We start from the raw sequence: 12,899 nt of genomic DNA, 5'->3' as shown, positions 1-12,899 counted from the left end.
ATTGGCCATAGTCTAATTCTAGCCTTCTACCTTGAAGCAGAGAGCAAAAATGGATTCTGATTCTATTGAAGAGGCTGGTTCTCAACAGGGAGACTGACCACTGAAAGGTGCTCTACGTCCTCAATATAGTACATAAAGATGACAGGGGCACAGCTGACAGAACTCCAAAGCACGTTTCACTCTCACCAAGAACAACCCTTTTAGCAGAATGGCAATTTACTCCTAGTCTAAATTCTTATTCTATGAGCAGCAACTGAGAGCTGACAAGTGCAAAACGCTTTGCCCCACCCGTCAGACACTCCCAGCTAGACTTCTGTGTGGTGGTGCCTACTCCCACTTACTCTCTCATGGAGCCAAATGTTCACTAATTGTTTTTCACAGTTATATGTGTGACAACACCATGCTCTGGCTTGATTTTTTAAAAGTTACTTGCCAACATAAATACTCAAGGTCCAATATGAAACAGAGTAATTAAAAACAGGCCTTATTATTCAATTAGTTGATCATCTCTTATTTGCATTACCAATTTATATTTTCAATTATTTTGCCTATTTTTCTCAATCAAGTGAGCACAACAGGTTTTAACTTACAAAGCTAATATCCAATTTTTAAGGGATTAACAATAACCATGACAGGAGGCAGGTGTGGGGAAAGGGGTACCGGCTTTAAAGGAAAGAAAGGTCTGAGCTCATATTCCAAAACTGCCACTTAGTAATGCTAATCAGTAAAGCGACAAAAGCAACCCATATTTTGTGGGTTGTTATGAATAGCATATGACAATTATAAAATAATTATATAAAGAATGCGGTACATATAAGGCACTCAAAATATAGCATTACATAATAATATGCTCACAGTGTCCTCAGCATTTACTGAGCAAGAATCAAAATTCTTGAAGGTTTGCTCCTATTTCTACTCCTAAAGTTAGAAGGTTGAAATGGGAGCAGAGGAATCTCATAATTTGTTTTTGGAGACAGAAGAGTAGAGCAGTGGTTGGAGAGGTATCTTCTGCCACCTGCAGGTATTCATAAGGAGTGTCCTACATGGAGATTGCTTCAATGAGATAACTATTCAGTGATCACTTACTAGTTACTCATCCAGCAAATATGATTGACTTCTTGCTACATGCCAGAACTTTGCTAGGTTCTGGGGCAACAGCTGTTTTTTGTTTTTCATTTTTTGTTTTTTTTTTTTAATGGACTGTCGCTCTGTCACACAGGCTGGAGTGCAGTGGCGCGATCTCGGCTCACTGCAACCTCCACCTCCCAGGTTCAAGTGATTCTCCTGCCTCAGCCTCCCGAGTAGCTGGGACTACAGGCGCGTGCCACCATGCCTGGCTAATTTTTTTTTTTTTTTTTTTTTGTATTTTTAGTAGAGACAGAGTTTCACCGTGTTAGCCAGGATGGCCTCCATCTCCTGACCTCGTGATCTACCCGCCTCAGCCTACCAATGTGCTGGGATTACAGGCGTGAGCCACCACGCCTGGCCAACAGCTGTTTATTTTAATAGACACGGGTCTGGTTCTTAAGCAGCTTACATTTAGTAGATCAGATGAACCAACAAATGGGGTACCAGAGTAGTTTGGGTGCTATAGGAGTACACAGGTGGACAGCACCACAAAATGTGGGAGGAAAGTATCTGGGAAGGCTCTCTGTAGACAGCAATCTCCTAAAGAATAAGTAGCAGTTAGCTGAAGGAAGACAAACGTTCTAGACAGACAACAACAATTACAAAGGTCTGAGGTGAGATGGTGCTGCAAAATCAAGAACTTACAAGTAGTTTCATTCAAGTTATTAAAGTTCTGCTGGAACTTCAGGTGCAACCTGGATGACAGAGTAGGTATGAAGCAGGGTAAAAGAGGAAGGAGAAAATGCAGTTGGCAACGGAAACAGGAGCCAGATCATAAAGTGAGGCTGGGCGCAATGGCTCACGTCTGTAATCCCAACACTTTGGGAGGCCGAGGCGGGCAGATCACCTGAGGTCAGGAGTTCGAGACCAGCCTGGCCAACACGATGAACCCTCATATCTACTAAAAATACAAAAATCAGCCAGGTGTGGGCCACACACCTGTAATCCCAGCTACTCGGGAGGCTGAGGCAAGAGAATCGCTTGAACCCAGGAGGTGGAGGTTGCAGTGAGCTAAGACCGTGCCACTGCACTCCAGCCTGGGCGACAAGAGCGAAACTCCATCTCTAAATAATAAATAAATAAATAAATAAATAAATAAATAAATAGATAGATAGATAGATAGAAAGAAAGATAGATAGATAGATAGATAAATAAAATTGTCTGTAAGCCACTCATTCGAAACAGCTCAGACTTAACCCTGGAAACGGAGAGAAGTTAGTTGGGGTGAGAATGACACGGCAAATTTGTCTTTAGGAAGACTATTCTGGTTATAGTGTGGGGAAAGAACTTCTGGGAGAATCTTTTAAACTGTATAAAGAATCTCTAGGATACAAGGGAAAAAAAAGCCCCCAAAACAGGAAATTCAAACCAACTGCTAAAAAAGTCTCAGCTGTTTTAGAAATACAACGTTAACTTGCAATTTAAAGGAAAACTTTTTAAGAGTCCATGATTACAATGATCTGCAAATGCAGCATAATAAAAGATATGACCATGTAATCTCAGGGAAGCCTTGCTTCCTAGAAACAAGAGAAAACAAGAGAGGTCCCAACCCTTATCTATCCCTAACCACTCACCCTCAGCCTTTGTCTCTCATTTAGAATCAAATTTGCTCAACAAAGGAAGAATACATCCATCAGCTAGGGGAAATTGCTGTAAGTGGGTCAGATAACCTTTAAATACTAAATACTAACAGGCGAAAACCAGTTCTGATACCAACGTCAAAATTAATCTTAGCTAAGCAAAATTAATCTTAGCTTAGCTTTAGCTTAGCTCTTTTGCCTGTGGTCATTAAATAACAAGAATGTATGCAGGTAGTTTCTAAGCCAGAATTTCTAACACCCTACAACAGCAGGGTGTAAACACGAGCACCAGAACAAAATAACTAGAATTAAACATTTCTCCAAATTCACCTTTCAAAAATAAATTATGCCAATTGAGCATTAAATGCAAGGATTACAATTTCACAGACTTCTAGTTAAATCAAAATGTGGTGACAACTACTGGCACATGACCAAAAGAATATCAGCTGTTTTAGAAATAAAACATTTGCTTCTAAATTATGGCAAAACTTTTTAGGGTCTGTGGTTAAAAAAATCTGCAAATATAGCATAAGAAACACAGGTAAAGGAGATCTTTTATGGGTTAAATAAAATACTAAAATCAACTTTTAAGATCAAGATTTTGGGGGGTGTTTGGCTAAAACTCACAAAAAACTTAAGACAAAGTAGATGACTATACATGTCTAAAATTGTAAATATGCACATTTTCTAGAGGATTTAGAAACAGAAGCATTTGTCATTATTACAGACAATTCTTTTTTGTTGTTGTTTTTTTTTGAGACGGAGTCTCGCTCTGTCACCAGGCTGGAGTGCAGTGGCACGATCTCGGCTCACTGCAAGCTCCGCCTCCCGGATTCACGCCATTCTCCCGCCTCAGTCTCCCCAGTAGTTGGGACTACAGGCATCTGCCACCACGCGCGGCTAATTTTTTGCATTTTTAGTAGAGACGGGGTTTCCCCATGTTGGCCAGGATGGTCATGGTCTCCTGACCTCGTGATTCACCTGCCTCGGCCTCCCAAAGTGCTGGGATTACAGGTGTGAGCCACGGCACCCAGCCTATTACAGACAATTCTTACAAGGTCATGTACACATTTAAAAAAATAATAATCATCACAACTGCTTAGGGAGACATAGTCAAATCCCTTCTCTGAAGGGGATGGATTCATTATGTTTTTTCTCCTGCAATTAAGGAAAGTCTCATCTTTCCATACTTTCTAAAAATAATTAAATTAATATTCTAAAATATGTTTTGAGTATTTGTGATTTACCAGCTTGCCTATTTCAAATATTACTATTTCAGAAACTACCATATTTTTATATAAAGTTATTACTTATTTCCTGGCCAATGTAAAAAGACTAGCACAGTAAAGAATGATGCAGCGGGAACTACATCAGACTGGAAGTCAAGATATTCATTCATCCACTCATTCCTTTGTTAAACAAACATCTGAGTACTACTTTAGTGTCAGACAATGGGCACTAAAAAGATATTTAAGTCGCCGAAGAAATACATTACTATATTTCATTAAATTTGAGATGCTATCAGTTGTAAGACAAACTCTGTCAATGAAAGAAAAAATGGTTTTAATTCATAACCTAATGCCTCTTGTTTGCTTTGATTTTTTTCAATCTATTCAGAAAAATTTGGCAATTCTTCCTGCCTTCAATACGTTGCTTGACATTTTAAATGACAACCTTTCTTTATACATCTCAGTACAAAACAAAGCTTCATCTACTTTTGGGTATCCTTCTTTCTTGGCTCCCATAAAGCACTTGGTTGCTGCTTTTAAAGAAAAGTAAATGGAATTGGGATGATTTACCCAGTGGCAAATGTTTATTTCAGTAACACCAAATTTTCATTTCTCTACTTTGGTTTTCTTTTTCTCTGTATTCAATAACTATTTGTTTCAGTGCCAAATCATAATGAAATCCTTTTGAAGATATTTTAAATGGCAATTAAACACAACATATGTAGTGCTGACACCGTGTCCACAAGTCAACTGAAATGGTGGCCTAAATGTAGCTATAATTAGCTTTCACGTGCATGGGTATGGACAATCTGACAGGACAGTCACCTGACTTAGAGCAAAAGGAAGATGCCATCAATTGTTAAATACATTCCAATTTTAGAGACATTAAAATATGAAGAAAAAACATCTCATAGAATCATAGCAAGTAATGGCAGCAAGCACTCATGTCACATTATGAGGTAAACACCATTGTATGTACTTTACACACATTATCTCACAAAAACCTATAAAGCAAATAGATTAAGTGCTTCCAGATGAGGAAACTAAGACAAGGAAGATGAAAGCAACTTGCCCAACATCACAAAGCTAGCATGAAGCAAGGCTGGCATTTGACTACCAGCAGCCAGAGACCAGAGGCTATGCCTTTAGCCACCATGCCATACTACCTTACAAGTAGTCAATAACCAGCTTGTGATCTGAAGCAAATCATAAGGGAAACCTTTCCTTATTTACAGAAGAAGGGAGCTAGAATGGATGCTTATGGGGTTCTTTTCCAGGATAAAAATATTATAACTCTATCAATCTTTTTTTGAGATAGGGTCTTGCTCTGTCATAGAGGCTGCAGTGCAGTGGTGTGATCACAACTCACTGTAGCCTTAACCTCCCAGGCTCAAGTGATCATCCTCCCTCAGTCTCCCAAGTAGCTAGGATTACAGGCATGCACTATCACACCCAGCTAATTTTTAATTTTTTAATTTTTTTTTTTTTTTTTTTTGTAGAGATGGGGTCTCACTTGGTTGCCCAGGCTGGTCTTGAACTCTTGGGTTCAAGCGATCTTCCCACCTCAGCTTCTTGAGGTGTTAGGATTACAAGTGTGAACCACCATGCCCAGTCGATAATCTTCCACAGTAAAACTTTGTTCTTATTCTGGTTTCTCCTTAAGTCAATACAATTCAAAGACCTTCACTGCCATTAATCGATTAGTGAAAGAAATGCAACTTTCACTATTAATCTAAAATAGACATACTTAGGAAGGTATTTAAGAAAAACACATGCTTGAACCACTATTGCTCTTTTTTAGGGTGATGGCAAAAGGTTGACTGTAGGTATAAATGATCTAATTTGTGGGCTTTACTCTGCTTGCCTGTGTAGTCAACTTAAGTCTTTTGAATTTTTAATCCAAAATTTAACATATGATTTCAATGTGTCAGTTTTTAAAGTGACCTACAACGCAGAGCCCCTTATGCTTCTTAAAATTCTGTTTATGTATGAGGGGAAAAGACAACTGATTAATAACAGATGCAAATATTGCAACATTTTCCCTCCTGACCCAATTTCAGGGTGGAATTAAATGTGCATTACACACTTGACAACTCTTCTGCCTCCAGAGGGGTCATCACCCCTTTGGATTTTCTTTTACAGACCAAGCCAACTGCTCCCACTCTCTCTCCTAGGTAACCTCCCTTGAGGCCCACAGCATCTGATCATCAGGCAACCCAGTGATCATTAAAATAATTCCAAATATTTCACTTTGAAGTCATCCTACGGGAGAAGGTGAGTAAAGGAAAGAAACGAAAATGCCACGTCTTCAAAGCTCTTGTTAGTCTCTTACATGTCAAATCCCAATCTCAGTCCACTTTTCTCTTCTATACACATACCACCACGCATACACATAAAATAATCTGTCCCAATGGAAATCAGAGAAAACATTTAAAAGTTTTCTGGAAAAAAGTGAAAAAAAGCAATATAAGTGAACACTGGCAAAAGTGGGCTTGAAAAACAAAACAAGTGAGAAGATGCTCCCAGAGGGAAGGCTCTCACCAGTACATCAGATTTGACTATTACGTACCTTTCCATGCTGCCCGGCTCTTTCATAACAAATGACAACATCTTCCCACATTTCTAGCTTTTCAAATATCTGAAGGGCTGAACTGGTACATCCCAACTCAAAGAGCAAACTTGCAAGTTGGCGCTAGAAAAATCAAGTTGAAATAATTAATACTTCTTGGTGTAAAGAGAGATTCCTGTTTCACTTCCAAGTATACCTAATCTGCCTTTTTAGGGGTCTGCTTATTGTAATAAATGTATAATTTCTAGAATCTCTACTACTTAGAAGTTTGTAATAATTCAATACATACCTTTACTTTAGAAAACAAGCCTCTTTATAGGGTATAAGGAATTAAAGAACAATGTAGAAACTGTTGAAAATACTAAATATATCCAATTTTTTTCTAAGAACTTAAAAAGCAAAAATCAGTATTTCTTTTTTACCTAGACAGTCTGTATACAACAATCTCAACTGATGAGGCTGAGATCTAATAAATTAATTTTTAAAACTCTGAGCAGTCAATAGAGATGACATAAAATCTATGCATTAGCCCTGCTGAATTTTATTCAGAAGGGCATCATATCTAGCTCTTTCTCACTCAAAGCTACTTAGATTTATTTCAAGCACATTCTAACAAACTTAGCTTCCTAATTTCCCAGTCCCTGGCAGACTAAAAAGAGAGCAAACTGAGTTAAGGTCAGTGAAGGTTAAACATATTTAAAAATAAATATATTATGGTTTGTAAGTGTTAACACCTGCACAAATGGTAAAAAAAAATTTAAAGGTTTAAAAAAGTAGGTAAGGTTAGAATAAGGTATAGTTTCATATTAGAGAGAGCTGTGCTGCTCTCTCGTAAGTATACTTTTACTACTCTGAAAATTCAATACATATTTAAGAGTTAAGCCCAGAAAATCCGGGACTGACAATATCAGAAAGCAAATGAAATATACCTAAAAATTATAAGCTACAGATTATCAAAGTAAATAATGAGAATGGTCCAATACATCAGTAACCCATGAAATACAGGAGAATTTGGCTATTTTAGAGAATATAATTGGACATTTTCAAAAACTGCCCATAGCATGTGAGAGCTGGAATAAATCTTAGTGCTTATGCAATGAGCAGTACATCTTCATTTAACAGATCAAGAAAGTTGATGACATCCAAGATGATATGGCTAGCTAGTAGCAAAGTAGAGACTAATTCTCTTTTTAAAATAAACTGTTATTTCTCAATCTTTAAAATAATATACAAAGATATGGTTAGTCCCCATGATGCCAGAAAAAGTAATTAACTTCCTAATGAAAAAGGATCCTTATCTAACTGCCTGAAGATCCTGAAATCCACAGCTTGCTAAGCAGATAAGCATTTGGCCTAAATTCAGTTTGAACAGTATTTAAGTTTCCTAATGTTTCTGTTCAGAAAAAGATAAAAAGCAACACCCACAATAGATACATTTTGTCATAACAGCTCATTCTGAAATGTTTATCCACCAAACCACATAATATAAAGCATCTAACAAATTTCACAGATCAGAGTCAAAAACACACTAAAAAATTCTAGCTGTTAACACATTCTTAATGAAGAAGCTATTCCTTTTGAGATATCATAAAGCTTTTTTACTTGTCTATGTTTTATTGAGGTTCCTTCAATATGTAAACTGAACTCCAACGCATAATAAACCTCCGAGTTCACCCTGTGTTTAAGAATATAACCTACTCTAAGAAGTCTTACAATAGGGATTTTGAACAATTGGATGGTGGGTTGGCATTTATGTTTCTAACTCACTACCTATGTGTATGATCCATGATAGAGAGGACAGAAAACTGATTAAAATGGCAATAGTAGATAAATCATCTGTAATCCCCTGGCTGGCTCCATCTGACTCCACTTAACCTCTCTGCGACTTAGCTTCCTCACGTGTAAAACAGATATTTTTAAAAATTGTTGCAATAAAATAAGAGAACATGTGTGGAATACAGAATAAAATGTATGCATCATACTAAGTATGCAGTAAAAGTTGGTTGTTATTAGCTGATATAATTACAACCCAATGAAAAGCTAAGGAAAAGAGGTAAAGTAGACTAAATGTGAGGAAATTAGAAACCTAGTTCACGTACACTTGTGTGATCAACAGTGGAAAGCTAATTGCACTGAGCCTCAATTTCTTCTCTGTAACATTAAGAAACTGGACCAGGTGTCTAAGTTATTTTCGGTGCTAAAATTTTACAAAATAGGGAGTTACACCTATAATACAGGAGAACCATGTAGACAAGGGGCCAGAATCCCCACCTCAGCATGTGGATTAGGAGCTACAGTAGGTATTCTCATACCCTCAGGAAGAAGAGAGTAGTCATGTGTATCTCACAACATAAAGTATACCAAATAAATGCTTTCTTTTGCTTTTTGTAAGCAACTTGGTTAAAAGGTTCCTCCTTTGGTAGAAAGTCCTTAAAATAATTTTAGTATAAGAAATTATTTCAAAGTCAGGTATGGTAGTGCACATCTGTAGTCTCAGCTGCTCAGGAGGCTGAGGCAGGAGTGATTGCTTCAGCCCAGGGGTTCAAGGCTGTAATGCACAATGATCACGCCTGTGAATTGCCACTGCACTCCAACCTGGACAATAAAGCAAGCCCTCATCCCTTAAAAAAAAGTTACTTTGAAAATGCAAGCACTTATGATTCTCCTATAATTTAATTTCTAGGATTCTATTTCATACAGTTTTAAATTCTTTTAAAAATGTTTTATGAGTCTAATATCACTTTAATCAAAATAGCAATTTGAAGTAGTTAGCAATTCCCAGGTAGATACATTTATTATATCAGCAAAATATTTGAAAATTCAAACATAAATTGAAATCATCAATTTATAATGCATTTACCTTTCTAATGCCAAGTATTTTCCATACCCAATGACAAACAACAAAACTACCTGAATGGCCCAGTGAGGTGGTACTTGACAGCAATAGAAAATCTTTAGGCGTTCCAATACAGATGTAGTTTTATCTTCAAATTGGTCTGCAAGAGCCTTAAAGAACATATATCACAATCAGAATCTATATGTATAACTTGTAATATAAATAAGTCCTTACTGTAATAGTTATACAAATGCACATATAAACAATAAAGAACTTAAGTCATTTTGATAAGGTGATAGGATGTGTGAATTTTTTCTTGAATTTCTTTAAATGTTCAAAAAACTTTAAACCTAATCCACATTTACATAAACATGTACAATAAAAACTTACCAGAAAAAGTTTTCATTTCCTATAATAGTTCTTTCAAAGAACTAGCCTTATTGATAAGCCTTTTTACTTCTTCTATGAAGAACTGTTCTTTAGCATATCTATTTCACAACATAATGCCACTTTGACAATGGCACTTTATAATATAAATCAGAGAAAAATTATATGAAGAATTTTCTTTAGGATTATTTGCTCAGGAATAAAATTAAAGGAAAAAGTAGCCTATTTGATCACAGAGAGCAAATCCTCTCCCTCTTCAGCAACAGAGCAATACGGCTGGACACTCACTCAGGTGAGACCATCTGTATAGTGCAGTGGGCAGCTGCAATCCACATACATGAAAGAATCCCTCTGATGTACTGAAATGTCTACAGTGGTACTGAATAACTAAACTCTCAGAAGCTATATCAAGAAGCAAACCAACAAGACCAAAATAGCTGACTCTGAGACGAGGTACCAGGGCCAACTGCAAAGTCAAAGGCTAGCGCTATCCAGTGGTCAAGTGATCCGTCATAGAAGAGATCAGCATCAAAGTGAAGGAAGACACATTGTGAGATTGCTAGAGAAACATGTGGACAGCAGCCCCATTATCATGATCATTTTCTCTTGCCTCTTCATTTGCCATTCAGTTTACATTAAGTGTTCATATTTTTCTGATATTATACACTTACACCTTCTCTCAACTGAGAATTATCAAGATCTTTTTTCTACAATGCAGTACTAAAATTTTATCTTTTTTGCCAGTTGACTAGTTTTCACAGACCTCTCTTATGAGGATTAGATGGTAGTAAGAAGTCAATGTTAATTTCCTGATTTTATTACACATACTGGGTTATGTAGGAGAATGTCCTTGTCACATTTGAGGACAATGAAGCACCATGTTGGCAACTTACTCTCCAAAACTTCGGGATGCATAAGACAGTTGCACTGTTCTTGCAACTTTTTGGTAATTTGGAAACTGTTTAAAATTTTCACAAAATTAATTTTTTAAATGGAAAATTTCAAAAAATAGTAAAAAAGGTAGCAAGTCCAAGCCTCCGAAGAAAAAAAAGGACAGGAATCTACCATGTCCTGGTAAAAATCTAAGACAGGGAGACCAGTTTCTGAGCAGGGAGGTTTCTCCTAAATTGAGAGTTCTCTATTTTACACTGGGTGGGAGATACATTTATCAGCCTAAGAATATCTTGTAGTATGAGCTCAAGTGTGAAAAAGCATACATTACACAAAACTTCATTGACAATCCAAGATGTTATTCAGTCAAGTCAGTCAGAGCAAACTGAGACATAACCAGACTCCTAGACCATCTTGGTCAAAATATGTGTAAAGCTTTTTGGCCTTACTTCACAGAAACTTAATAGCAAAAAGATTGCATGCTGCTGCCCAAAGCTGTTTAGTTGTGGGAGGGAGGGTAGAGAAGAATAACTTCTGGCTGTATACATATGGTTACAATACATAAATAAAGAGATCACTGAGTTACTTCATAAAAGGGGAACAAATTACTTCATAGAGAAGGAACACATTTTTATCAATACAGTTTTTTTTTGGAAAGAAAAAATAACTAATGCTCTCTATTAATAATAAAAACAAAAGCAACATTGTATAATTTACTGTTACTAACACCTAACAACATGCAAAAAATTTATTTTCAAAAAACTCATGTTGTTGGCTGTAGTTACTGCAACTAGCTAAAGCATAAGAGGTACTCAGTAAATATTTCCTCATTTACTAATAAACATATTTATTATGTATTTCAGATACTCTCAGATACTTTTGGATGATCTCAGAGTATCTAAGTGTCTCTTATAACTCTCGGATACTCTCCAAAATGGCAAAGCCCACTGAAGACAGTGCAGAGAACCAACACTCATTTGACCTGGATACCATGAATAAGCCCCCATACAAAAACCTGATTAAGCTATATGCATGATAAAGATCAAAAACAGAATTCTAGGTTGGGTGCCACCCCAAGCACTTTGGGAGGCCAAAGTAGGAGGATCACTTGAGCCCTGGAGTTCAAGACCAGTCTGGGCAACATGGTAAGACCACATCTCCACAAAAAATCTTTTAAAAATAGCCAGGGTTGGTGGCATGGACCCATGGGTCCAGCTACTTAGGAGGGTGATGCAGGAGAATCACTTGAGCCCAGGGAGGTCACGGCTGCAGTGAGCTATGTTTGTGCCACTGCACACCTGCCTGGGTGACAGAGCAAAGCCCTGTCTCAGAAGGAAAAAAAGGGGCCAGGCGCAGTGGCTCGCGCCTGTAATCCCAGCATGTTGGGAGGCTGAGGCAGGTGGATCAGGAATTCGAGACCAGCCTAGCCAACATAGTGAAACCCCGTGTTTACTAAAAATACAAAAATTAGCTGGGCATGGTGGTGCATGCCTGTAATCGCAGCTGAGGCTAAGGCATGAGAATGACTTGAGCCCAGGAGGCGGAGGTTGCAATGAGCCGTGATTGCACCAATGCACTGCAACCTAGGCAACAGAGTGAGACTCTGTCTCAAAAAACAAACAAAGAAACAAAAATGCAAAAAAACCCACAAATACACACAAAACGGAACTCTAGGCTATTTTCACTCCTGCACAGAAAATATTTCTTCCTACCTTAGGCATGACAACCATCTACATAAAATTTAACTATCAATGAAAACCAAGAACATTAAATTAATATACAAAAGTTAAGCCTTGGTCAGGCGCGATGGCTCACCCCTGTAATCCCAGCACTTCGGGAGGCCGAGGTGGATGGATCACTTAAGGTGAGGAGCTCTAGACCAACCTGGCCAACATGGTGAAACCCCATCTCTACTAAAAATGATCAGCCGGGTGTGGTGGTGCAGGCCTGAAATCCCAGCTACTTGGGAGGCTGAGGCAGGAGAATTTCTTGAACCCGGGAGGCAGAGGCTACAGTGAGTCAAGATCACGCCACTGCAGTCCAGCCTGGGCGACAGAGTGAGACTCCGTCTCAAGGAAAAAAAAAAAAAAAGTAAGAAGTCTTGATAGGTGTACTGTTTATTTGCCTATTTCCTCTACTGGATCCAAAGTACTCTTTTTTTATTTGCTAATTTGCTAAAAAGACAGGGACATTGTTATAGTGCATCGCTAGGTTCTTCAGAGCAGGATTATTTCTAGCAACTCAATCTGAAATAATTCCATCATATCAACCAAACTGGA

The 12,899-nt window shown here is 37.7% G+C and overlaps 1 protein-coding gene across 1 annotated transcript in view; it reads right to left on the bottom strand.

Annotated features, from left to right (window-relative positions):
- Nucleotides 1–12,899, bottom strand: part of LOC105464813 (tetratricopeptide repeat domain 27) — a 178,922-nt gene that overhangs the window by 74,665 nt on the left and 91,358 nt on the right. Inside the window, exons 11-12 of the mRNA XM_011712886.2 lie at nucleotides 9,417–9,512; nucleotides 6,507–6,629 (exon numbers count right to left, since the gene is read on the bottom strand). Of these exons, the coding sequence (XP_011711188.2) occupies nucleotides 6,507–6,629; nucleotides 9,417–9,512 (219 nt within the window). The remainder of the gene's footprint in view (nucleotides 1–6,506; nucleotides 6,630–9,416; nucleotides 9,513–12,899) is intronic.

This window comes from Macaca nemestrina, chromosome 13, assembly GCF_043159975.1.
Source record: "Macaca nemestrina isolate mMacNem1 chromosome 13, mMacNem.hap1, whole genome shotgun sequence".
Taxonomy (NCBI): Eukaryota; Metazoa; Chordata; class Mammalia; order Primates; family Cercopithecidae; genus Macaca; species Macaca nemestrina.
The sequence above is the reverse complement of the archived record's forward strand: the minus strand, read 5'-3'. Positions and strand labels throughout refer to the sequence as shown.